This window comes from Squalius cephalus (genome assembly GCF_949319135.1).
Source record: "Squalius cephalus genome assembly, chromosome: 18".
In the NCBI taxonomy this organism is placed as follows: Eukaryota; Metazoa; Chordata; class Actinopteri; order Cypriniformes; family Leuciscidae; genus Squalius; species Squalius cephalus.
In genome coordinates, this window is record NC_137139.1 from 10970376 (window position 1) to 10998058 (window position 27683).

Below are 27683 nucleotides of genomic sequence, written 5' to 3' on the forward strand. Positions count from 1 at the left end.
GAGAGGAACAAAATAGTTTTGATCCTGGCTTCACGCTTCATGATTTCCATAAACGCGCTAATATTTCTAATATTCAGTTCTCGTTGTTTTCTTTTAGCTGATTGTGTTTTGATGTACTGTTTAGAAACTAACAGAGGAGGTATGTATGTTACATTTTATAGTCTTACGTGCCCTTTGTGTCTGCGAAAATCACATTAGTAGGCTACTTTAGAAAGGGAGATGATACATGTATTGCTTTTGAAATAAACTAATTGGTATGAGCTTCATAAAGACAAGCTAAACAAATACATGAAATAACAATATATAAAGTCTGACAGCTGTCATCTTCTTCTGGTCTTTAGATGTACAGTATGCTGGTCTGTTACTGTACTGTCAGGCTGATTCCAGTTGTGGTTGATTATGATTATGATTATTCATTTTATGGTGGGGTTGAGTTAGTTGTGTGTTACTGCCAGACTGACACTTATTATAATTGATGATATTTGTTAGCATTAGGCACAAACCAAAATACATCATTAGAGAATAATTACATTACTCCACAACACAACACCAGCATGTTTACATGGAATCTGAAATGATATTAAGTTTGTTCAGACTGTGTTCCTCTGCTTTTCTTTGGCAGGCGCCTGAAGAACCCACAATGCCTTATTTTGGCTCGGAGGAGACGGTGAAAGAGCTCAAGCGAGCTCTGGCCAATCCCCACGTCCAAGCAGACCGCCTCCGCTACAAAAACTACATCACCAAAGTCATCAGGTCCGTCAAGTGTACATCTGCCTTTTCTGACGAAGAGAGGACTTTCAAAAGCACCAAGCAATGGAAAACCTGGAAATATCAGAATCAAATTTTATTTATTTAAAATTAAAATGTAGAGTTTTCTGGCCTGGAATACTTATTGAAATTAATAAAATCTTAAAAACCATGGAAATATCTATAGATATACATATTTCTAGTTGTGCTAGTCAGCTCGTAAATAATTCATCAGCTAGATATTGCTTGTGTAGTAGAATATAAACTTTTGAGTCGGTTCTGAATTAATCAGTTTAACTGGTTTTCAAATCATTTTGAATTATTTATTAGCATATGACATATAAATGATTACTTATCCAGTAGTTATTATCCATTAATCACACGTGACTGGAAAAGTGTGGGCATCTCTATAGTTAAAAATATCATGAAGTAATCTTGCCTTCTGAAGAATATATTCGAATATATTACATGAGAAACAGAACAACATTTATGTCATTGTTCATTACGCGTCTTGATTCCCACCTTAACCCTTATCATTAGTTATGTCTACACTAATCCGGATACATTTGAAAACGCATTTGTTTCTCCTGCGAAAACTGAGCTTTTTGAAGACACTATCCCAAGTGGATGAATTTGAAATTTTGTTTTATTTATTATGTTTTAAGCTTGCACAGCAACTGTGATGTTTCAGTGTGGACGAGAAACCTTTGGAAAAAGCTTGAAAATGCTAGTGTGGACTGAGAGCATTTTGAAATGAAAATACAATTTTTAAATGTACCGTAATTAATGTAGATATATCCTGAGACACAACTTGTGAATTGTTGACAAAAAAAAATCATGACAAGATTTCTCAGGCTGTTGTTTGTTTCTTTGTAGGTACATGACACAGGGTCTGGATGTCTCTGCTTTATTTATGGACATGGTAAAAGCCAGTGCCACGGTCGATATTGTTCAGAAGAAGCTGGTATATCTGTACATGTGCACCTATGCCAGTAACAAGCCTGACCTGGCACTACTGGCAATCAACACCCTCCGTAAGGATTGCGCTGATCCCAATCCGATGGTGCGAGGGTTGGCCCTAAGGAACATGTGCAACTTCAGGTTTGTATGTCTGGCATCATTTGTTTTTGTCTTTCTAGACCCAGAATATCAAGCCATCACCTAGTAACCTCCTAACAACCACCCAGAACACCACAACATCAGCTAAGCAACACCAGCTGCTGCAACAGTTAGCCTTGCAACACCCTAGCAACTATCCAGGACACCTTAGCAATCACTTAGCAACACCCTAGCAACCACACAAACACTGCAACAAAATCTTAGCAACACCCTAAAAAGCAACACCCTAGCAACCATCCAGGACACTTTAGCAATCATTTAGCAACATCCTAGCTACCACTCAAACAATGCAACAACATCTTAGCAACACCCTAGCAACCATCCAGGACACTAAAGCAATCACTTAGCAACACCTTAGAAACTACTCAAACATCGCAACAACATCTTAGCAACACCCTAAGTAGAAACATCCTATCAACCACACATGACACCCTATCAATCACTTAGTAACACCCCAGCAACCACCCAAACACTGCAACAGCATCACAGCAATACCCTAACAAGAGACACCCTAGAAACCTCCCAGGACACCATGACAACATCAAAACGTCAACAAGAAATGCCCCAGCAATGACACAAAACACCACAACAGTCGGCCTTGCAACACTCTTAACAAGCAATGCCCTATCAGCTACCCAGGACACCTTAGAGTTTACTTAGCAATCACCTAGCACCCTCCCAGAACACTGCAACAACATCTTAGCAACACCCTAACAAGAAACAACCTAGCAACCATCCAGGACACTTTAGCAATCACTTAGCAACACCCTAGCAGCCACCAAAACACCACAACAACATCTTAGCAACACCCTAGCAACAACACAAGACACCCTATCAATCACTTAGTAACACCCCAACAACCATCCGAACACTGAAACAGCATCATAGCAATACCCTAACAAGAAACACCCTAGAAACCTCCCAGGACACCATGACAACATCCAAGAGATGCTCCAGCAATGACACAGAACACCACAACAGTCGGCCTTACTACTCAGGACACCTTGGATATCACTTAGCAATCACCTAGCACCCTCCCAGAACACTGCAATAGCCTAGCAACACCCTAGCAACCACCCAGGACACCGTAGCAATCACAACCTATTGACCTTTCAAAACACCACAGCAACAGCCTAGCAACATCCTAACAACAAACTCTCTGAAAACCACCCATAACACTGGCATCATGGCTGTGTTAAAATCACAGTAAGGCACAGTCTAAAGTGGAATATTTCTTGAATAAATCCTAACATACTGTATATGATTAATTGGCTTGTTTTTCAGAATGCCAGGTATGCCAGAGTACATAGAGCAGCCCATTGTTGCAGGTCTGCGAGACAAGGCCAGTTACGTAAGGAGAGTCGCTGTGCTTGGATGTGCCAAACTGCACAATCTACAGCCCTACACAGACATGGGTAGAGCCTAGTCTCCGTTTATCTGAATTCAAACAGTAGCTAAACATAATGTGATAATAACTGTTGCTATCTTATTCTATTTTGGTTAATACATGTGCATGGATGCACATGAATGCATGAGCTGAATAATTTGGGTCACACTGTTCCCTTAAAGGAATGTTTTAAGTGCAGCGTCTGTGACGAATAACAGCATGTCACACACCCTTAACTGAACAGAACATTCCCTCAACATCACATACTTGTAGATAACCTGTTGGACAGGACTCCAGACAGACATAATGGTGGCGTTTTGCAACCTTTTTTCCTGCTGGTGCAACTAAACATTGTTAGTGCGACCACCACGTTTGCCCTACTGATAAGAGCTGCCTTTTATGTTGCATATGAGAAACGGCAAATGAAACAGAAGTGAAAGGAAACTGCGCTACTCGATTGAGCTGTGCTGCACGGACCGTTTATCAGCTCGGAGCAACAATAGACAACGCAGCGCGAGCTCAGAACCGGTTTACTTGCGGGACGATCTCGAGCATGCAGAATTAACAACATTGCAGTGAGATCTATTGAGAAGCATTCAATTTCGGCACATAAACCGCAGATATCAGATCAAACAGGGCTGACACAGGAGTAACATTTAAGTAAGTTATAGAAGGCTTTTCAGTCCACAAATCACCAACATTCATGCTAACTGTAACCATGGTATTGTGGCAGAAATAGTCGAATGTTGTTGTTTTGTACATTATTCATCTCAGGGTTCGTACAACCTTTTAAGAGTGAAATTCAAGTATTTTTCAAGTGCTTCACACTTTTTCCAGCACTTCAAAGCTCTAAATATTATCCAATTTTCCAATCCAATATTATCAAATCGAAAATATTAGCCAAATTATTTCTTAATGTGATGGTTTGAAAAACTAAATGTTTAAACCTATAGGAAAACTAAACACTTAGTGGGAAACAAACCCCTTCAAAATAAAAGACACACAATTACCACTATAACCAGTAGATGGCAGCATAGGAGCTCTAATTAACTTATTAGTCATTTCCACTCCCTAATATATGGAAAAATTTAGGACGTCATAAAGTCTCATAAAAAACAAAAACTTTTCTTCAAATTTTGACTGAATTACAAAGAAAATAAGTATAGAGCGCTCGTTTTATAATCACTGAAGCTGTCGGTCAGTTCAGTATGATACTCTACAAGAACAATGGTACTTTTAATGAGAGTAGAATATTTCAATTTTTCCCAATAAAAATTTGGGTATTGCACGTTACTGTTGTTAATAAAAGTTAATTTTATCTGCATCTCAACTCAAGCTCAGTGCTTAACTGTCAAATGTGCATTTCCAAGAAATAAACGTAATATTATTAGTAACTGCACTTACTAATGCAAAACAATAGTCATTTTATGATTAAAATACCTTTATGTTTAAGTGTCTCAGGTGCTGGCGCCACCATCTGTAGAACTCTCAAATGTTAGTCTGGAGCCCTGTTGGATCATCAAAACAGGCCAAAACTAGGAAATCCCAATTTGTTTATCACCATGATACTAAACAGCAGTACAAAACTGTGGTATTTCCTGTCTTTTCTAAACATTCAGTGTGTTTATAGCCTCAAGGGCTTTGAATAGCCTTTCTATAAGAATCTAGTTTATGTCTTTTACATGATGAATGTACAGTAGAGCATCTGAATGAAGTTTCTTTGGATATAAGTGTCTGCTAAATGAATACATTGTGTCGTTTAGATGGCAGTATAGTGAACGAGCTGTATGCTCTCCTGAGGGACCCGGACCCTGTGGTTGTGGTGAACTGTCTTCGTGCATTGGAGGAAATTCTCAAAGATGAGGGTGGTGTGGTTATTAACAAACCCATTGCTCATCACCTACTCAACAGGTGTGTCATTTTTGCCATTACGTTCAATGGATTGTTCATCTAAATAATGTAATTTTGTCATGAAAACTCGAAGAAGAAAAAAAAGTGTCAAGTTTTTAGAAATATGCTCTTTTTATTCATGTTGGTTTCGTTTGGTTATGTAATAACATATGTAATAACACATTCCTTACACCTTAAATACATGTACAAACCCTAATAAGTGTTTTCAAAGGTTAAAAGTATTTTTTACACTTCTTATTCATAAATATTATTACATTTTTGCACAACATTTTACTATATAGTATTCATATTTTCAGTTTACATTTTAACTTATGTTTTTAAGTTTTTGTAATTTTGTTATGTGATTTTGTCATTTTTATTAGTTTTATTTTATATGCATATTTTTCTATTTAGTTTTTATTTGATTTAATTAAAATTTCGGTTTTAGTAATTTTAGTACTCAGTTATTTGGCAACATTTCTAATTTAAGTTTAAGGATTTTGTTACTAAGGTAAACAATGCTGTTCTTTTGAACGTTCTTCTGTTCTTCAAAAGAATACAGTTTCCACAAAAATATTAAGCCAGCAGTTAAATATAAAGTTTGTTTTCATGTAATATTTATATTTTTGTGTATTTCATTTAATTTAATTTGAAGTATTTTACAACAATACATAATCAGAAGAAAAAAGGAAGAGAAAATAAAGAAAAATACATGCTGCCAATTACTTAATGTAATCTGCAATTAACAGGTTCAAAATTACTGACATGAATACCTTAAATATAAAGTCATGCCTTAAATGAATTCTACTATATAACAGGTGTATCTAAATTCTATATATGTGGAAATTAATATATAATGTACTTCAATTTATTAAAATTAGAAAAGAAAAGGTTATTAAAAATATTTAAAGGATACATACATAAATACATACATTTATTTTATTTCAGTTTTATTTCAATTACTGACCATGTTTTTTAATAGTTAACAATAAAAACCACATGACATTTTACAACCTAAACTAAAGGGTCTCCACTTTCTATTTTGTTTAGTTTTTTAAATTTTTTCCTGCATTTTTGAAGGACTAAGGTGTTCAAATGCTAACAGCATCACGAATCATGTCATTTACCCATTTAGCAGATTTTCTAATGACGGACTTTGTGTCTGTGTGTGTTTTCTCCTTCAGAATGAAGGACCTGGACAGTTGGGCTCAGAGTGAGGTCCTCACCTTCCTGCTACGCTACCGCCCTCGTAGCGATGACGAGTTGTTCGACATCCTCAGCCTATTAGACGCCTTCCTCCAAAGCGCCCACGCACATGTCTCAGTTTCCACGCTCCGCCTCTTCCTTCATTTAGCCGCCGCCCACCCGGCTGTGCAGGCCGACGCCCTCCTGCACACAAGCGCCCCCCTGCTGGCCACGTGTGGTTCTGCATCACGCGAACTTCGCTTCGCTGGGCTCTGTCACGTTCAGCAGGTCATGCGGAGTCAGCCGGGCCTTTTCGGCACACATTACAAACGCTTCTTTTGTGGTTACTCTGAACCGGGTTACATTAAGTTTCGCAAGATGGAGATCCTGGTGGAGCTGGTGAACGATGAAAACGTGGCTTTGGTTTTGGAGGAGCTGAGAAGTTACTGCACTGATGTGTCTCCTGAGCTTGCCCAGGCAGCCATTGCCGCTATAGGTAACACATCTCACAAATATATGTTACAACAGGGAAGAAAAGACTGTTACAAATTCTGTTTCATGCTGACTTAAAAATTTTGCACATTGTGCATGGTTTACAACCGTGATTTCATTACTTTTAGTAATGCGCTATATATATAAATATAAAAAAGAAATGGATCAAATTTATTTTTCTAAAAAAATAATTAAAAAACAACAACAATGGGCAACAAAGATTTAGCCAATTTTTTTCCCCCATTTTTCTAAAAGAGAAAATAATTCGGTAACTGGGTTGCACTCAAAAAAGAGATTTGCATGATAGTTTTTCTACATTTAATTGAGTATCATTCCAACATCAATTAATTGTCAGAATTATTATAATAATTTTGTTGTATTTTAATTGTTAGATACAGTTGAGACCACTGAGGTGGGTACGGCCAAAATCACCATTAAAGGGTATTAGTACAGAGTTTGACTAAACCTAGCTGCTTCATGCTAGGATATAATAATTTTACTAACAGATTTAATCATTCTTACTCTTGGGATTACTCTATTTGAAACTATATTGTTTTCACAAAAGTAAAGGGACACAGTCTGTCATCTTTCAGTGGCCCATGCCGACTCTCACTAAAAATCCGGGGTAAAATGTGAGGACACACAAGATTTGTATTTTTTAAAGTCCAGTGAAATTTGTCCTTTTAAAAGTAATTGAATGCCCTGCTACATATATTAGATTAACGCTTTAAAGCTTGTCATATGACACAACTATTCAGTGTTTTTAACCACATTATCTTTATTTTAGGTTTCAGACATTTAAATACACATAAGCACTAGCAAAACAATACATTTGTAGTTTGTAAAATACACACTGATGTCTATGAAAGCAGGAATAGCAATCCTTTCAATTATAAATTGACCATGTGTTTTATTCATATCAGATACACATTGTGTAAGTAACTTTTTTCTTGTCCAACTTCACTGGCCACTTACTTATTATTTCTGGAGAAGTGGATGAATTGACGTGTTGTAAATCTGACAGATCCGACTCTCTGAACTGCGGCGCCCATCTCGCATTATAGATCAGCTAACATGATCATTATAAAGGTTTTTAAATGACAAAACACCTCACGCCTCGAGAAAGATGCTTGCTACAAACAGTTTCGATGTGTCGGTAGATGATACCCAACCAACCACCCACAGCCAGAGTCTAGCCCTGGAATCATCGCCGGGAAAGCCATGCAACACACCCCCACTTTCACACCACGGAAACAAACACTTTGCGACCCATCAACATATAGATTCTCAACTATTACACCAATGCGTCATCGAAGTACTATAGTGGACACGATGTAGATTTTAAACCTGAAAGAAGAAAATAACCTCAAAATTAACCAGTTTTCCCCTACAATTAAATCTAACAGATGCTAACATTGTCTTCAATGATGTTCATCACACATACCTCTGTTAAAATCTCAGAAAATTTAGTTTAGGGTTTCATGACCCTTTAACTTTAATATCGCGGCGCTGTGCTCAATACGTCATACTCCAGGATTCCCCTGCCGTCGGGACATATTAAATGCTTAAAGGGGGGGTGAAATGCTATTTCATGCATACTGAGTTTTTTACACTGGTAAAGAGTTGGATTCCCATGCTAAACATGGACAAAGTTTCAAAAACTAAGTTGTACGTTTGAAGGAGTATTTTTGTTCCAAAAATACTCCTTCCGGTTTGTCACAAGTTTCGGAAAGTTTTTTTCGAGTATGGGTATGTGTGACGTCAGATGTAACGGAATTTCCTTATATGGGTCCTAAGGGCACTTCTCCGGTAAGATCACGGCCGCGCGCGCACTCTTAGACCAGAGCAAGAGAGTGAAAGCAGTTCGCCATCAAAGCGCCCTGCCCGGCTTTTGGGAAGTCAATGTCACCAAAGAAGTGTGTTTTTGGTTGCCAGGGCAAGACAACCCTGCACAGATTCCCAAAGAACCCAGCATTAAGGAACCCGTGGATGGAGTTTGTTTTCCTGAGCATAAACGGAGTTGTGTAAGACTGTTTGTTCCCTGCATTTCGACGATGATTGTTTTATAAACAAAGCCCAGATCTACGGATTTGCAGATCGTCTAATGCTTAGGATCGAGCAGTCGCAATGATAAAGATTCGCGGTCGTGCGTTGGAACCGGACGGTGAGTAAAACTGTTGAACTGAATAAATGTCTCTGTGTGTTGTCACTAGCTCGGCGCGTTAGCACAGCTTAGCTTCGCCCACAGGGCCCGCCTCCAGCCGCTCGGTTTTTTCCGGAAAGACTCGGTACAGTCTATCTTTCTGTTATTAATATAATAAAACAAAATACTTTTTGGAGATATGAAGGAAGATTTTCAGCTTCCCAAAGAACCCAGCGTTAGGAACAGTGGATGCAGATTGTTTTTCCGGGGCAAAAACGAGTTGTGTAGACTGTTTGTTCCCTGCATTTCGACGATGAATGTTTTATAAACAAAGCCCAGATGACGGATTCTCTCTATGGCTCTGGCTTCGCCCACACGGCCCGCCTCCAGACGCTCGGTTTTTTCCGGAAAGACTCGGTACACCCTATCTTTCTTTTATAAATATAATAAAACTAAAGACTTTTTGGAGATATGAAGGATGCAATACTACTCTATAGGTACTCAAGATTAACAGGAGATTGAGTGAAAATGAGCATTTCACCCCAACGTTATGTGCAGTGAATATAATCAATACGCATTGCATGAACCACATTTGTGTGGCTATCATGTTTAAGATTTCTTTAAATGAAAACGAAAATAGTTAGCAAGGTGTTTTATCACATATTTCGTTGCCTAAAATATACACAGAGATAACCGGAGTAGCAGAACGAGCTGAGTGACGTGCGCTGCGTCAGAAGGTGGGCGGGGTTAGGATTTCCCAAGATTTTCCATGATGAAAGTGACCAATCATAAGAGGGTCAGTGCCCTCCTTGGTTTCCGCCCCCAAATTGTCAAAAGTCATGTAGACTCGAGCGAGCAGAAATCAGCTGAGCGAGCAGAAATCCACTGCGCGAGCAAAACAGCACTCCGCGAGCAGAAGCCCGCCGCGCACGAGCAGGATTCCACTGTACAAGCAGAGTTAACCTATGAGAGTATGCCAGGCACTCGCTCGCAGCTACCTGTACACCTCTCGGTTGTTGAATTTGTGCGCGAGTACTTTTATCATGCCAGCTGAAGGTTCATTTTTGCGCGTGTGAAATAACATAATGTGCTCGTGAGCATGTCTTACACGCTCATAACATTTGACTAAAAAATGACGCCATAGTTTTGCCATTCATTTAATTCTACCCCACCTTAAAACAACATTAAAACCTTTGTCCTGTGTTGTCCTTAATTGCTCGATTCACCCAATTTGGACCCGAATATGCATACACAGTTTCTCCTACTTCAAAATGTTGGTCATGGTGCTCTTTTTGAACTTGTTGTTTGGCTTCAGTTTTGCTGGTGAAGTTAGGGTGTATTTTGTCTGTGTTGCATTGCAATTTCCTCCCCTCATCATTTCTGCAGGTGACAGTCCCGTTGTAGACTGGGGTGTAATACGATAACTAAATGCTCTAAGCAACTTGGTCTCAATAGTGTTTCCCAGAACGTTTTGCATGAATTCCTTAAAAGTTTGTACTGCCCACTCAACAAGACCATTGGATGATGGATGACACGTTGCAGAGGTGACGTGTTATTTCATTCCTAGACATGAATTCTTTGCTCGCTTCAATGCCAAAACACTGAGCGTTATCATTTCAGGAATGCCATGTGTACTGAAGCTATTTCTGAGGCACTCAAGAGTAAAGAGTGATTCAAGAGTCATTTCCTGGATATGCATCAATCCACTCAGAATGGGCGTTGAATAAGATTAAAAACATTTTCCCCAGAAATGGACCAGCATAGTCAATGGCCCTGTCCCAAATGGCACACTTCATATGCACTTTCGGTCTTGTGGACTTAAAGGGGACATATCATGCTAAATGCACTTTTTTAGCCCTTAAATGCATTTTGTTGTATATTTGGAGTGTTTAGAAGTACAGAAAAGATGAAATTATTCTCTTCAGGTGCTTCGTTGATATCTTTATATTCTGTTTTGGTCATATTTTTCAACCTGTTCCGATTTTTCTGTTATCTATGACGTTTTGTGAACTATTACGTCACAGTATTTGTAGAGGAACTGCCAAATAAGGACATTGACTTCCAGCCCAACACTTCGAGCAATCCGCCATTATTATTTCTCGCTGCAATTTTGTAGTCCAAGCTAAAAGATGCAGAAGTTACGAGAGGGTAAGTTAAAATGTTCGGTTGTTGAATGTAGTAACCCACACGCTTTATTACACCGTCTAATGTAGATGAACTGCCGCGCTTGTGGCGCATGTTTGACTAAAAGAACAAGCAGAGAGAGAGAGAGACCCGGTCGCGCGCGCGCTCACTCTCTCTCTTCAGAGAGGCGAAAGTGTAAACAAGACATCACCGTCTCCAAACTAGACGCTGTCTTGCTCTCTCTCCCTCGCACATACTAATCAAAATAAATCGACACGGTGGTAAAAGGTCGGAAGACCAAAGTTTCATGTGTAACAGTTAAATACAGTAACACACCATTGCGATACATCCATATGAAGACGTTGTTCTGCAGGTTCGTCGTCTTCATTTTCATCTCGCTCCGGCTCCGACTCTGGCTCGAACATGTAATGCTGGCTGGACAAGTCTTCCGTTGTTGACATTTTGTTAATAACGTGTGAATAAAAAGTTTATGTGCCGCTAGATAATCCTATCTCTGCTATCAGACTACAAAAATGGCCGAACGGGGTGGAGTTGAACCCAGTGTCACCTCTGCATCCTGGAGAGGGGGCGGGGTATGAAGTGTCTCAATTTTATTTAAAGAGGCCGCACCAAAACGAGTTGCTGTCAGACGCACGTCAGAAAAGGGGTAGAAAGGGGGCTTGTGGAGCTATAATAATGAGGAATTCAGACCCAAGCATTGCAGTTCCGCTTTATATAGATTACAAATGTATGATTTATATGTAAAAAGGAACAATTTAAAAGCATGATATGTCTCCTTTAAAATGGCTGCCCAATGCGCGTGTCTGTTAAGTCCATGAGATCCATGGCCAAGTCCAAGTCCCATTTGTCATTTTAGTGCTTGCGAGTGCCCCCTTTGCAGTTGAAATGGTGCGAGCTCCACAGCAGACTTCTTACCAACAGTCGAAGTGGCGTTATGCCACGAAAGTGTGGACTCGTAGGAAGACCGCAAGTGTTTAGGTGTCATTTGGGACAGGGGCCAATATGAACTCACAGAGGGCCACACAGAGGGGCTTTTCTCTGTTCTTGACACACAGCACAATCTCAATGTCAACATCTAAATTGGGCCACCACAGGTAACTCCTGGCCAGGCCTTTCATCCTTGACATACCTGGGTGAGACTGATGTAGCTGTCCCACATAATCACGCAGTCTAGAGAGGACAAGATGTCGGGTGGTCCAGTGCTTGATTTGCTCTGATGTTGTCAAAGGACTAACAATGCTGTTCAACGCATTTCCATGGCTCTGTAAGAAATGACACACTTATACAGTATGCCCTCAACATCACTGCCCATCTCATAATGTTGGCACAGCTTTCAGTTCTGAGTAAAGGTTTATGGTCTGTACTGATCACAAATTTACAGCCATAAAGATATTTATGGACCCCCCCAAACACTACAGCTAAACCTTCTCTCTAGCTGTGAGTTGTTTATTTGTGCTACTGAAAGTGTTCGTGATACAAACCCAATGGGTCTCTCAGTTCCATCTGTCATATGATGTGCTAATACGGCTCCCACAACGTACGCTGAAGCATCACAGGAAAGTACCACTGTAATTCTTTTTTTTTTTTTTTTTTCATCATTGTGTGTATTAACACACGGTTAGACTGCAGCAACTCTTGCTTGTTTGTTCCTCTTTTCAACACCAGGGGGCGCCTTTCAAAAACCTGTGCAACGGAGCAAGCAGAGTTGAGAGATTTGGCAGGAACCGGTTATAGAAATTGCTTCCTGAATATGCATCCTGTACTGATTGGAATTTTTTTGGGAATGGAATGAATACCACTTTATGTGCCAGGAAAATTACTTCCTTTTCCGAGAATTTACACTTTCCCCTTTTTAACCGCAAACCATACTTCTCCCACCGCTGCAACACTTGATCCAGCATCCTCAAATGCTCTTGGTAATCTCGTCCTGTCAACAAGATATCATCCAGGTATACTGTTACCTTTGGAATGTCCTTCAGGACCCCTTCCATAGTCCTCTGGAAGATTGCTGGACTGGAAGTACTACCCTTAAAGGTAATCTGGTGTACATGAACAATTCTTTGTGTATTCACTGTCACATACTACTTTGACGCCTCATCTTCCAGAATCTGTTGATATGCGTGACTCATATCTAACTTGCTGTATTTTTCTCCTCCAGCTAAAACTGCAAACATATCCTCCATTCGGGGAATGGGATAAGGTTCTAGTGACGACTCTCTGTTAATGGTCACTCTAGTCTCTACAAAGTCTCACTGCTTCATCTGGCTTTAAAACAGGCACAACCGGTGCTGCCCACTCTTGAGAATTTCTTCAGGCTCAACTGGTCTTTAATCAGGCGATCAAGTTCAGCTTAAATTTTCTCTCTCATGGCAAAAGGCAGTGACCGTGGTTTACAAAAATTAGGCTTTGCATCACTTGGTACATGAATCTTAGCAGTGGCTCCTTTTTAATGTTCCACGTTCCTCTTTGAAAACGGTTTCATGTTTCCTTAAAATGTCCTGCAACAACTCTGAGCTGCCTTTAATTTTACTCGCTTTATCCCAGCTGAGTTCCAGCTCTGTGAGCCATGATCATCCTAATCAATCAACCAGATCTTGTCACCACCACTGCTGTGAGTTCTTTGGAAAGCCCTTTCTGTTTGACTCTCACTTTGGTGGTACCTAGAGCGTTCACTGTGTGTTTTTAAACTGACAGAGCTTGTTTTCAGTTCAGCCGGTTTCGTTTTAGCTCCCATTTTGTCATCTTCCATCTGTTATAATACAGTCACACAGTGTCGTACATCCAGTGTCGATCTCAAAATAGCATCTGTGTGATGGGGGTACATGGGGCTGTGGTGTCTCTATACTATACATGGTAAAAACTTATTCTTCCTCATCCTCTTTAAGGTAATTTGCCCTCTTAGATTGTTTTCATCTCCCCCATTTCCAAGCTTTCAAGCCTTTATCAACACTAATTTCTTGTGGTTTCATTCTACATACTCTTTCACTTGTCAGATTTTACCACAATTATAACACTTTTCCTTGGCAAACTTACAGTCTTTCGGCCAATGGTTACTTCCACCTCATCGATAGCACATTCCTGTAACACTCGACTTACTTTTTTCTCCTGTGTCCATTTTGAAGACATTAGGACCCAGTCGATTTCTTTTATCTTTGTGCAAATCTGCCATATCTGTATTAGCAGCTGAAATAGCCTGAGCTTTTCTTTAGAGCCATCTCAAACGATAGTCCATCTTCAGCCAGTTATCTCCGTTGTATGCTGTCATCATTAACAACACACACTAATCTGCCTCTCAGCATAACTATGAGCGTGTCCCCAAAATTACAATCTTGTGCAAGCTTTCTCAGTTCGGCCACGTATTCTACTATACTTTCATCAGGGCGTCTGTTACATGAATTCAACTTCCAGCATTGAACAATTTCGTTGGGCTTTGGATTAAAACGATTTTTCAGCAAACTCACCAGTTCCTCATAACCCTTTTATCCTGGTCTCTCAGGAATTAATAAACTCCTCATCGGTGTGTATGTCTGCGCTTCAACACAGCTCAAAAATATATATTTTTTTTTCTCTCTGGTTCCTCAACATCATTTGCCACGAAAAAAATGGTTCAATATTTCACAATACTCCTCCCATGATTGTGAATTATTATCAAATGGAGCCACGGATCCCACCATGGCATTCATCGCTCTGTTCAGTCAGTACTTCACGTGGTAGCTATCAGATTGCATCTCACCCCGTTGACATCCTGCACTCTGGAAACAGCTGCTCCACAATTCTGACTTTCGCTATATGTTGTATCTTAGATGCAAAGGAAAATTAGGAGAGAATGCATCTTGATGGTCTCTTTTATTTAGGACTCATCTCAGTAGCCAGCAATACACACACAAGTGCGCTTACACTGTGTTTTTCTCTGCCTTTAACAGTGCTACAGCCCACAAACACAATGTGCCACCGCCCCCTGTAACCCAATACTAACATTAACATACAACAATTTTATAATTTCATTAAACATTTGTATTTTATTTCATGACATTTTTTATTAAACATGGACCTTTATTTTCATTTAAAAGGCTTATTTCTGCTATTGTAGGCTCGTTTTGTAAATGTAAGCAATTAATTTGGACAAGCTGGGTGCCTGTAAGATGGTACAGATGTTCACAGGATCGGCTTGAAGTCGTGCATCTTCGGAAGCGGAGCCGCGCGCAAAGCTACAAAAAATGGCGTGCACACCGCCACGCAAAATGGGGTCACGTGCACGACAGGAACATACATTAGCCGAACTCTGTCTGTTTCACGCATTGTTATTTTCAACAAACCATATTATAGACTCGTCTTCAGTTTTAAGATGAAGTGCTTGCCAAACCATGGCTGGAGAAGGGTACGGTTCTTTAATCTTACAAAGAACCGTTACACCCCTAATGGTTATATTTATAAAAATCATTAAGGGATGCTGCTTTGGGACATTACTTGTCCTTATCCCCTACACTTAACCCTAACCCTACCCGATAAACACTTTATTCCCACTTTTCGAATATTCTTATTTAAAATAAAGACCTCTCCGAGCTGATGTGCAGTGGGAATATAGACTCTCTTGAATTTCCTTAATGGCTTTTTCTTCATTTGTGACAAATTAAATATTACAAGTAAGGCCCTAATGTCCATGTAGAGTAATCAGGGAGAGTAGAAACAGGTGTGATGAACTAATTAACAACCTAGGAGACTAACTAGGGAACTAAGGAAAATGGGAACACTGAAACAGAGCATAAATCTCTTGTCCCATAATATAAATCATAGTTGAATTATTTATCATTGCAACTTTGTGCTAAAATTACTATTACTGTTACTTCTAAATGTATTATATAATGTAACAATGTTGCTCTTTTCAAGGTCGTATTGCACGAACATACAGTGAGAAGTGTCTGGATATACTGACCGGACTGCTCGCATTGAAACAAGATCACATCACTTCAGGTATGAGAGAAATCTGAGCCACACCTGTGCTTGCTTCTGGGGATTTATATCTTGTAGTTAATGAGTAAAGGAGATGGTTTACCTACGTTTTTTTCCCCGCTAAAAGAAGTACTGTGTGATTAACACTGTTTGCTTTCCACAAACCTTTTAGCAGGTGCTTTCTCCAGTCTGGATAAAAGCTTTGTTTGCTAACAAACATTATCAGTTCACAGAATCAACCCGTTCTCCTATCGTACCTCTAATCTGTTGTTTTCTGCTTCCCTGCGTGTCTCTATTTAGCCGTGATCCAGACGTTCAGGGATTTGGTGTGGTTCTGTCCTCAGAGTACGGCTGCTGTTTGTCAGACCGTTGAGGCCTGTGTTGACAATCCTCAAGACAGTGAGGTGAGATCATTCACCTGCTTTCTGTTTTGATCAGACACAACAAGCTGAGCACCTTATTTTGCATTCCCATCCAACTCATCCATGACAAAATGGAAAAAATAAAAGCGTTTTAAGGAAATGCAAACATTGGCAAATTATTTATTTGTCTGCTAATATAATTTCAAGAATTTCAGCATAAGTCTTGCAATCAGAAAGCTTTTAAGATAATGAGAAACACTAATTCAATCAAGTTGGTCCAAACTTTTTAAACTGATGAATCCTGGTTCAACATTCGATTTAAGGGACCCTAGAAATGATGTTGTTGGACCAGTTTCATACACTACTATTTTAAAGTTTGGTGTCAGTAAGATTCATCAAAGAATCCTGAGAAACAATTATCATAGTTTTTTTCAAAAATATACTTTTTTAAAAATCTGAAATGTTTCTTGAGCATCATATCATCAGATTAGAATGATTTCTGAAGGATCATGTGACACTGAAGACTGGAGTAATGATGCTGAAAATTCACAGTACATTTTACAACATTTTACAATAGAAAACAGTTCTTTTAAATTGCTGTAATATTTCACAGTATTACTGTTTTTACTGTATTTTTGATCAAATAAATGCAGCCTTGGTGAGCATAAGAGACGTCTTTCAAAAACATGTAAAAAAACCCAAACTTTTGAACAGTAGTGTATATATTGTTGAACATATGATACACATCTCATTCTCCACAGTTTTGCATATTAAGTGTGATTTATACGTTATCCTTACATGATAGCACTATATTCTTTCACCATTTATAATAAATGGTCTTTTATCCCTCATATAAAGATTTTAAAACATAGAGATTTTAAAGGTTTTGGTTAAAACTAAGTTGGGAGCAGAAAGCTCAGTTTTGCTGAACCTTTACAGAACACTGATCCTATCACATCTGGACTATGGAGTAGTTTATGACCCCATAAAATCACATATCCGTCATTTAGACTCTGTACCTCATCAAGGCGTATATCTGGCACAAGGGTCCTTCGGATCATCACCAATTCAAAGTCTGTATGTAGAGGTTAATACATTTCTCTGCAGAACAGATGCCTCAAATTAGTTTTACATGCAGAACACTAAAGCTAAAGACCCACAAACACAATGCAGCCTATCATGCGGTCTTCTGAATATTCATTTTAAAGTCGACATGAAACGGAAGTTGTGATGGACTTTTCTTTTCTATTGTGACGTATATCCGAGTGAAATGGCTTCTTGAACAAGAACAAGTGTAGGGCGGAGCTTGATTTTGTCCGTGAGGAATTCATTGGATGGTTGTGGTTTGCTATTTTGTATGCCAACAAAATAGCACTTCCGGTTCCATTGTCTCGAAATCAGTGGGTTTTTTGAATGTTTTTTTTATATTAAATGGCTGAAATAAGGTCTGTGGTTAACACAAGCTCAAGATACTTTCACGTTTTATTTTACGACATAAAATCAGTATCACCCCACTCATGATTTATTTAAGCTGTTATGTGGTTGCTAAATGAGACTACAGAGGCCATCAGGGATATTAAACGTCATCACGCTGAACAGTAAACTCAGTCCGCTTTTACTGTCTAATCACGCTCTTACAAACTGTCCTGTTGGAAGCTTAATGGTGGTGACCTTGAAGTCATGTGACCGCCGTGGAGTTCGTTTCCAGCCTAACTTTCTGGCGACTGCATTTAGGCTTCAAAATTCATAAAAGCTGTGTTTGTGAAAATTATTTTGGACAAAACGTGTAAGTATCATAAACTTTTGTTGATCACAGAGCTTGTTTTTTGCTATAATCTAAAAGCCTATGGAAAAATCCTATTGGGTTTTTGTCGAGGGACCCAGTGTGATGCTAGCTTCCGAATTGATCTACAAATGCATGTCATCCCTGCACACCTCGATTGGTGGATCGAGGTTATTGCCCCGCCCTCACGCCAGTAAACACGTCATCAGTGCGTACTGCAATATTCCATACAAATGAAGAATTGTCCATTTTATTTCATGGTGACTTTGCCCCGGCACAGGGAAAGGCTTAAGATAATCCCAGACTAAAATGCATGTTTGAGTTGTTGTAACTGAAAGCATTTCTTAAAATATGTCAGTGTCATTGTTTTGTCTCAAGATGCACATCAGTAATGTTTTTTTTTTTCTAAGGCACATTTTTAAAAGCTAACTGAACTAAGACCTAATCCTGGCTTAACCTAAGCCCTGTCTGTGAAACCAGGCCTTTAACAGCTGATCTAAACATCCTAAAATAAAAAAGTTGTCCTTACATACATAGATATCATATAAAGGCTAGATGTCTTAAGGCGGAGTCACTTCCGGCATCACCGGCGGCCATCTTAGGACAGGGCTCTGTGAATTAAGGTGAGTGAGCAGCACGCACACAAATCCTCTTATCTCGCTGAAATCTGGACAGATTTACAAACGGTTTGGTTTCTTACAAACGTTATTAACGTGGCTATAATTCTGAATGCTTAAACATTTTGAACATAATTATTCATATGTATGCAGTATAATAGCTACATCTCTGATGTTTATAACAAACCAAACCGTTTGAAAATCGGTAGAAAATTGAGCAAGTTATGGTTATTTAAAAGTACATGCACCATGTTATGAGTGAGCGAGCACCCTGTCGTAAGATGGCCGCCGTGTGCGGATGTCGAGCTCCATTGGCCAGCAGCGCGGACAAGACATCTAGCCTTTATATGATATCTATGCTTACATATATATGTCTGACCTATCAGAGAAGATCAGATCCTTCTGTCGTTTCTCACAGGGAAAACAGGCTCTGCTATGGCTTCTGGGAGAGCATGGTGAGCAGATCAGTAGCGCCCCCTATGTTGTGGAGGGCTACATAGACGGGCTAAAGACGGAGCTGTCCTCGGCGGTGAAGATGGAGCTGCTGAGCGCCTCAGTGAAGATGTTCCTGTGCCGTCCTGCCGAGACGCAAGACATGCTGGGCCGTCTTTTACATTACTGTATTGGTGTGTAAAACATGTTTACAGATAATTTAGTCAATATAGACAGGGTCAATTTTCACAAAATCAGAACCCCCAAGGCGTTTTGTGATTATTTATATTTTACAACATTTCTAGGGGTATTAAGGGGTGCTGAATCCAAATCTGCTGTATATGAAGCTCAGAAATGTCCCAAAATGCCTCAAAATCGAGAAATTCAAAATGGCCGCCACCGCCAGGCTGAAATCTATTTTTCAGTATATCTTTTTAACTAAACAAGGTACAAACATGAAATAAATGTGCTTTTGTAAGTTTTCCTACATGGGCAATTCAATGCCATATTCAGATTTAAGAAGTAATGTGAAGAAACAGCTTAGATATTGCAAATATAGTTGTTTTTGTTACTATTATTGTTGATATTATCAGGCTATTTACTTACTTTGTATTTTTTGTTAGGTCAAATGTACAAACATAGAAGCACCGTTGGACAAAACTAGTTGTGTTCCTCTAGCTGAACACAAAAACCTTTGACTGTAGAAATAATTCTAATCTCTCTCTCTCTCTCTCTCTCTCTCTTTATATATATATATGTGTGTGTGTGTGTGTGTGAGTACTACTGTTCAAAAGTTTGGGGTCAGTTAGATTATTTTGTTGGTTTTTAAAGAATGTTCATCAAAGCTGCATTTATTTAATCAAAATATAGTAAAAATATTGTGAAATATTTTTATAATGTAAAGCAACTGTATATGCATTTTAAAATGTAGTTTATTCCTGTGATCAAAGCTGAATTTTCAGCATCATTACTCCAGTCTTCAGTGTCACATGATCCTTCAGAAATCACTCTAATATGATGATTTGATGCTTATGAAACATTTCTGATGATCATCAATGTTGAAAACAGCTTCTGCTGCTTCATATTTTTGTGGAAACTGTGACTAATTGTTTCCGGAATGAAAAAGAAAACCATGATACTGTTCTCTGTTTTCAGTCTGTATGATTAATCCTGAGAAACTCTCACTTTTTAACACCTTTGACACATTTAGTCAAGAGCTTCTTGCTTCTGTGATTCACTTACAATGTTTTTTTGTCCCTTCCCAGAGGAAGAGAGCAACATGAGTGTGCGTGACCGGGCTTTGCTGTACTACAGACTTCTTCAGCGTGGAGTTGAAGAGACTAGGAAAGCTGTAACTGGACCCAAATCTGATCCGTCCATGAGCGTCCTCACCGGTCGGCAAGAGGAGCCCATTAGTCTGTGGGCCTCAACCTTCAACACACTGGGTCCGCTGACTGGACGGGATTTATGCCTTCAAACTGTTATCATATCAGCCTCTGCGCAGCCGTCCAGCAGTGCAGAAGAGGAGCTGTTGCCAGGTGAGCCGACATCATTTTGTGTCATTTTTGTATTGTTTTTTATTCATTCATAATTAAGGCCTGATTAAAGATGGTGCGAGGACCCTCTTTGAATTGCCCTATTTATTAAAAAATATATATTTTTAAAGAGGACCTATTATGCTTCTTTTTTTTACATTTACAACTTTATTTATTTTTTATTGCAGAAATACATACAGAAATTTTACGAAATACACATATCGACCAAAAAAAAAAGACTTTCTTTCTTACAATTTTCTTTAGAGTGTAATGTTGCTGTTTGAGCGTGAAAAAGCTCTGCAAAGTTACAAAGCATAAAGTCCCTCCAGTGGGAGTTATTCTCTATATCAGTAACACTGTTTCTGAACTCCCTGAAACTCCATCCAATAGCCTTGAGTTTTCTTACGTGAACAAACACGTCACAATATTCCCAAGTTAAATAATTCCCGCCAAAGGCATACGCAAAATAAAGGGGCGGGGCCTGATTGAGTTAGTTAGTAGTGTGTTGAAACTATAGACTGATAAAAAATATGGACGTAGTGTCCGTGGCGTCACCCGTAGGTTTCTGAAGAGTGGGCTTCTTCAAGAGCGAAACCGGAAGGTTGCCGCTTGGTTGAAACTCACAGTTATGGTAAAGGGCGGGACCTTTCTCAAAAAACATTCTCAGTGGTTGACCAATCACAACACACTGATCCAGCCAACCAATCAGAGCACATTGAGCTTTTCAGAAGGAGGAGCTTCATAGAGACAGAGCGTTACTGACAGACTGGGAAGAGAGGAGCTGCAACAATGGAGAATATGGGGAAAATAATGTTTTTTTATTTCATTTATTTTTTACATTCAAGCATGTAAAGCTATTCTAATAGAGACAAAATCCAAAATCAAGACTTTGTTGGGCATAAAATGGCCTCTTTAATTTGAATGACTTTAATTGATTTTTTTTACATAATTTTAATTAATTGTGATTTAATTAAATATTGTTAAATTATAATATTATACATTTAATTTAAAGTTTTATAATAAATTGAATAATAATACAGCATCATATAATTGTCTCGCCCTCATATAACCTTTCTCTGACTAACAGGGAGTAAAGATGTAACCCTCTCCAGCCCAAATGACACAGAAGAGGAGATCAGTCTATCTCTGGGTCCTCCTCTATCCCATGAAACCTTTGAGAAAATGTGGTTGGACTTGGAGATTCTCCACAGGCAAACTCTGGGTTTCCCTCGCCCCAAAGCCGCTGCGGATACTTTACAGGCCGCCTTACAGCTGGTGAAGATCCAGACTCTGGCCTTCACGCCGGGCGACACTGTGCCCTGGAAGGCCTACCTTTACACCAGGGGCACTGGGACCCTGATCCTCGCTGAACTGTTGCAGGAAGACCCGGAGCCCCCTGGCAGCGAAGGAAGCTTAGTGGTATCTGTCAAACAGCAGCCCGGAAACCAACACACCATTAGAGGTTTTGTAGCGATAATCAAGAGCGTGTTGCAGACTCTTAATTTTGATCGTTTATGAAAACTATTGAAGTATTACCACAAGGACAATGAGGACAATGCACAGTATACAGTACCTTCTACACAAGTCATCTAATGGTCTGTCTAGACAACAACAACAACAAAAAACTTACAATAAAATAGTATTAAGCTGTTGGAATCTACAGACAATTAGTATTATTTTAGCACTACATAACATTGGCTTACACACATGCACATTCAGCGCACTTGTGGTGAATTAAAACAAAGGTCTCTTTGGAGGTGTAAGGAACTTCATAAATCAGACTAGTCAAACATTATGTATGTGTGTTATTCTTATCTAGCAACCAAATACATAATTTCATCTCTATCTCAGCAGGTTATAATCTCTTGCAGACAAAGCAATGTGTACTGTACTGGAACATAAGGCCAAATATTAAGGTCTGGGTAGATTAGATGGTAAGTAAAAAATATGTTCTCATAATCAATATGTTGAATGCAGGAGAAATGGGCAGGAATAAAGATCTGAGCGACTTTGACAAGGGCCGATTGTTATGGCAAGGCGACTGGGTCAAACGGCAAGACTTGTGGTGTTTCTCCAGGCCAGCAGTGGTGAGAATTTACCAACAGTGATCCTGAAGAGAGACAAACTACAAACCGGCAACCGGGTGTTGGGAACCCAAGGCTCATCGATGCACGAGGGCAACGAAGGCTATCCCGTCTGGTCCGAGCCAACAGAAGCTCTACTGTGGCACAAGTCACATAATTGTAATAATGGTAATGGGAGCAATGTGTCACAACACACAGTGCATCACACTCTGCTGTGAATGGGGCTGCGTAACCGCAGACCAATCAGAGAGCCTATGATGACCCCTGTCCACCGCCGAAAGCGCCTACACTGGGCATGCGAGTGTCAGAACTGGACCCCAGAGCAGTGGAAGAAGGTCGCCTGGTCTGATGTCAGTATCGAATTGAGTTTCCTTTTGCGTCTTATTGCACTTGAATGATTGACTGATCATAGAATAGGCCTACATGTGGACCATCCTCGGTCGGCCACTCTCTCTTTCTCTCTCTCTCTCTTTCTCTCTCTCTCTCTCTGAGAAATTAGCATGTTAGTAACAACCCTAATATATGTGTATAATAGGGGTGTAACGATACCCTCATGTCACGATTCGATACATATCACGATGTTGAACTCACGATACGATATTATTGCGATACTCCAAGAAACATGATAAAAGGTTAACAAAAAATTTACTTTTGATTAAAATGCTAAATTTGGTTTTACATTGTGGGTGTAAATGAATAGGCTTAGACTTTGTGCTGGAAACCCAATGCACAGGACAATAAAGACAATTTCTGAAGCTGAAATTGCAGAATTATTTTAGACAAATATGCTTGCACTCTGTCACTGACTAGATATATTTAAAATAATGTAGGCCACTTTTTACTGGTAACAAGACATTTGGCAATATCAGGATCCACAAATATTCCCCCATTGCATTACTATACATTATATTCAACATTATATATAGCAGTTTAATTTAGTCCTGACACTAAAGCTCTGAATACGAATTCTTAATTTTTATTTTGGATGAACTATACACAATAAATATTATCACTATCCACGGTATATATTGTTGCATTTTTGTATTGCGATATATTGTGACACAATATATTGTTACACCCTTAATGTATAATCTACAATTTCCTAAATTTGCTTAGTCTTATTTGAAGTTTTACTAACAGGAGTAGAAGGGCAGTTTTTAAGCACAAAAAGAACTCTGCTCACAATTAGAGAATACTTTCAGATTCCTCCCTATAACAGTCGGGTTCCGGAAGTACTAACTCCATTCATTTTCTCCATAGGGATATTGATTTTAAACAATAAAAACCCACTTAAGTACTGCGAATGATCGAGGCGGTCTCACTATGCTCTCAAAATAATTACATTTTTCAATAAACTTCAAATATATTGTTTCTATCAATATAATCATTTTTAAATGAGTAGTTTAATTTTTCTACTTCGGCTATAATTCATCTATGCTGTTACGATATGACTGTTCAGACTGAGGTCGCATTTCAAAACATCTGACCTGTATCGGATGAATGGGATGGTTCGGAGTAAAATCAACCTAGGGTCCTTTGCACCATGACCTCGAGCCAAACACCCCCCAGAAGCCTTTTTTCCCTTGGTCGAACATTATTAAAGTTAGAGCTTATTTAGAGATATCAGCCGGATGGCTCAGTGCAGGTGCTAATGGATCCTATGATGCATCTCGTAAAGTGCACTATTAATGCCCAGAATGGTACCAAACTTCTACAGTAGTACAAATAGGTTCTGTACTCATAAAACGAGGCATTGGAAAGTTTGTAAGTACATCAGGAGTTTATTTAAATAACACTTGCCTGACGGCTCATGCTACCGCTAACCCGGACGTCGACGTCACTTCAGTGATTTGGGAAAAGCATGTAAAAGTCCTGGCAGAAAGCGATGCATAAGGACGTAGTGTAACGACGCCCAGTTTGCAACAATTAGTTAACACTAAGTTGTCAACAGTTCGGAAAAAAATTATAAAAAATGTTGGATATACTGGCTTTCTGCCAGGACTTTTACGTGCTTTTAGCCGTCCGGGTTAGCGGTAGCATTAGCCATCATGCAAGTGTTATTTAAATAAACTCCTGGTGTACTTACAAACTTTCGAAAGCCTCGTTTTATGAGTACAGAACAGAACCTATTTGTACTATAAGTTTGGTGCCATTCTGGGCATTATTAGTGGGATAATTTACGAGATACATCATAGGATCCATCAGCGCCTGCACTGAGCCATCCGGCTGATATCTCTAAATAAGCTCTAACTTTAATAATGTTCGACCGAGGGGAAAAAAAGGCTTCTGGGGGGGGGGGTTTGGCTCAAGGTCATGGTGCAAAGGACCGTAGGTTGATTTTACTCCGAATCATCCCTTTAAGGACCACATTTGGAAGTGGCACAAATCAGAGTCGAAAAGATCAGATTCCATGTGGTTTGTGCTGTTCACACTATCATGACAAAAACAGATCTGAGTCACATGCAAAAATAAATAAAAATTGGGCTACATTTGCGTGCAATCGGATTTGGGCCACATGTGCCTGCAGTCTGAATGTAGCCTCAGTGGGGAATTGGTTCAACGCTACTGGAATTGCTCGCCAGTTCAGTGCTGAACAGTGTAAGGATCTGTCTCAGTGTACAGTGACGCACAGTTTAAGAGAATTCAGACTGAAATACCACTCTTGGTCGAGCCAAGAATCAAAAGACTTGGCTAACCTTTTTTGTGTGGACAGAAGAGAACTGGTCCAAAGTTCATTTAGTGATGAGAGCAAGTTTAATTTGGCATCCAACTGGGGAAGACTCAACACAAAGTGCAAAAGAAGTCAGTGGAAGGTGGAGGATTAAGTGCCATGGTTTGGGGGATGTTTTCTCCAGCAGGAGTCGGGCCTTTTGCAACATGGCAGGGTGAATGCAACTGTTTATCAGAACCTCCTTCGGCAACATGCAAAAATCTCCCAATCAACCCTCACTTTAAATGCAGGACAATGGCCCCCTGTCATACTGCAAAACGGGTAAAGTAGTTCCTTGATGCTAAGAACATTGAAATAATGAAATACCCAGCCCAGAGTCTTGATCTAAACCTGACTGAAAATCTCTGGAAAATCCTTGGCGACAAAGTTATGGCTAAAAAACCCACTACAGTTACCAAACTGTGGAAGAGACTCCGAGTTTATTATGTAGACACAGAGTACATTATGTATTTAATGTCAAATGTAGGCTACTGTACTTAATCATCTGAAATTCACAATAAACAGTACAACACCTTGAACAAGTGAAACGTACATTTCTATGTATGGAAACCAACAGGACGTTTAAAAATATAGCTAACATAAAAATAAAGTAAGTATAAATGGCTCATAATTAAAACACAAACACAACAAATAATCAACTTAAAACACAAAAACGTTTGACCCTTAAACCCACTGTATCATGGCGTTTCTGCAGAAAATTCTCACTCATCCCTGAAAATGAAATGATTATGATTAATATAAATAATGTCTTTACTTTGACAAATGCAAAAAACTTACTTTATATTCTTTAATAATAATCATTATTAATAATTCATTAAGGCAAAGAATACAGAGGTTCATTGTAAAAGCAAGTAATCGAACTGTCCACAGGAAAATCAAATCTATAAAGAAAGGAATTCCAACAACAAATTCCAGCTTCAATGATAAAATGAGAAACAGATTCAATATTTTTAGCAGATAAAAGCTTAATATAAATTAGTTCACTATATCATGACACCAATATTACAGACACGACAACTCACTATATTCTCTGTTGTTCTGGTGTCAGTTTTGTCTTATTGCCTCAAAAGCACATTTCACTCATTCAAGTCTTATACAGTTGCATCTGACATTAAATGTAGTAGCCCATTTGTTCTCACTACTTGAATTAGTTCGTTCAGTGCATTGTCTGTATATCTAATAAAGAAAATAACAATTGGGCAACATTTTTGTTTATTCGTCCATTTATTAATTCATTTTATTTCAATTAGCACTGGTTAAAATTTGTAAAGCAGGAACAATATTTATTAATAATAGGCTACACAGTTTAAATATCACAAATATCAAATTTTATTTTCATTTGCGTCCTATGCTGGCTAATTACGACGTTTAACCTGTTATCATAACACTGAACAACTAAACAGTGTGTGACCTAAAGAACTCTATCGGGGGTACAGTTGGTACAAGTGTGTGTCTCAACTGTCCCCCGCTGGCCACTTCGCACATTTCTCTAGATTTTGCAATTACCTTGCATGACACAATACCATGAAATATGACAGTTTTTAGGGCACAGAATAACGTTTGTGGTGATACCAGTTACGTTTAACAGTCACATAAGGATAATAAGCTATTAATTGTGATGAGTGCATGGTGAAGTGAACGTCAAACTTTTCCCGATATCTTCAAATCGGAGATGCGTCCGTTGTTCAAATTTCACACGATCAAAGAGATAACACGCATGTGCACAGCAAAACAATCACAACTTGTGCATGCTGGAAGGTGTCTCAACTGTACACATGTCTCAACTGTTGGCTACACAGTCTGAAGTAGCCTATTTCAACACAAATTTGCAGTAACAGATTAAACTTATCAGCTATTTATTTATTTATTCATTCATTAATTCATTTAGGCTGCCTAAATTCAGAAAGCCAGGGTGGATGTAATTATGATTAAAAGGAAATCTACATATCAAGAGAACAAAACCCGTCGTTTGATTGACTCATGACACCATTCATTTCCCCGATGGTAATCAATACCAATCGATAAGGAAATGGCTTCATAGCCACAATAACCAATAACCGGGTTAACATGAAACGATCATC

The 27683-nt window shown here is 39.0% G+C and overlaps 1 protein-coding gene across 1 annotated transcript; it reads left to right on the forward strand.

Moving 5' to 3' along the window:
- ap4b1 (adaptor related protein complex 4 subunit beta 1) lies at positions 1-23888 on the forward strand. Its single transcript, XM_079849439.1, has 11 exons — positions 1-139; positions 623-753; positions 1624-1848; positions 3151-3281; positions 5017-5164; positions 6328-6824; positions 15996-16079; positions 16359-16462; positions 19239-19446; positions 20518-20790; positions 21875-23888. Exons 2-11 carry the CDS (start codon positions 641-643, stop codon positions 22303-22305), a joined length of 2214 nt encoding a protein of 737 aa, XP_079705565.1. The 5' UTR covers positions 1-139; positions 623-640; the 3' UTR covers positions 22306-23888.
- The last annotated feature ends 3795 nt before the right edge of the window (positions 23889-27683 follow it).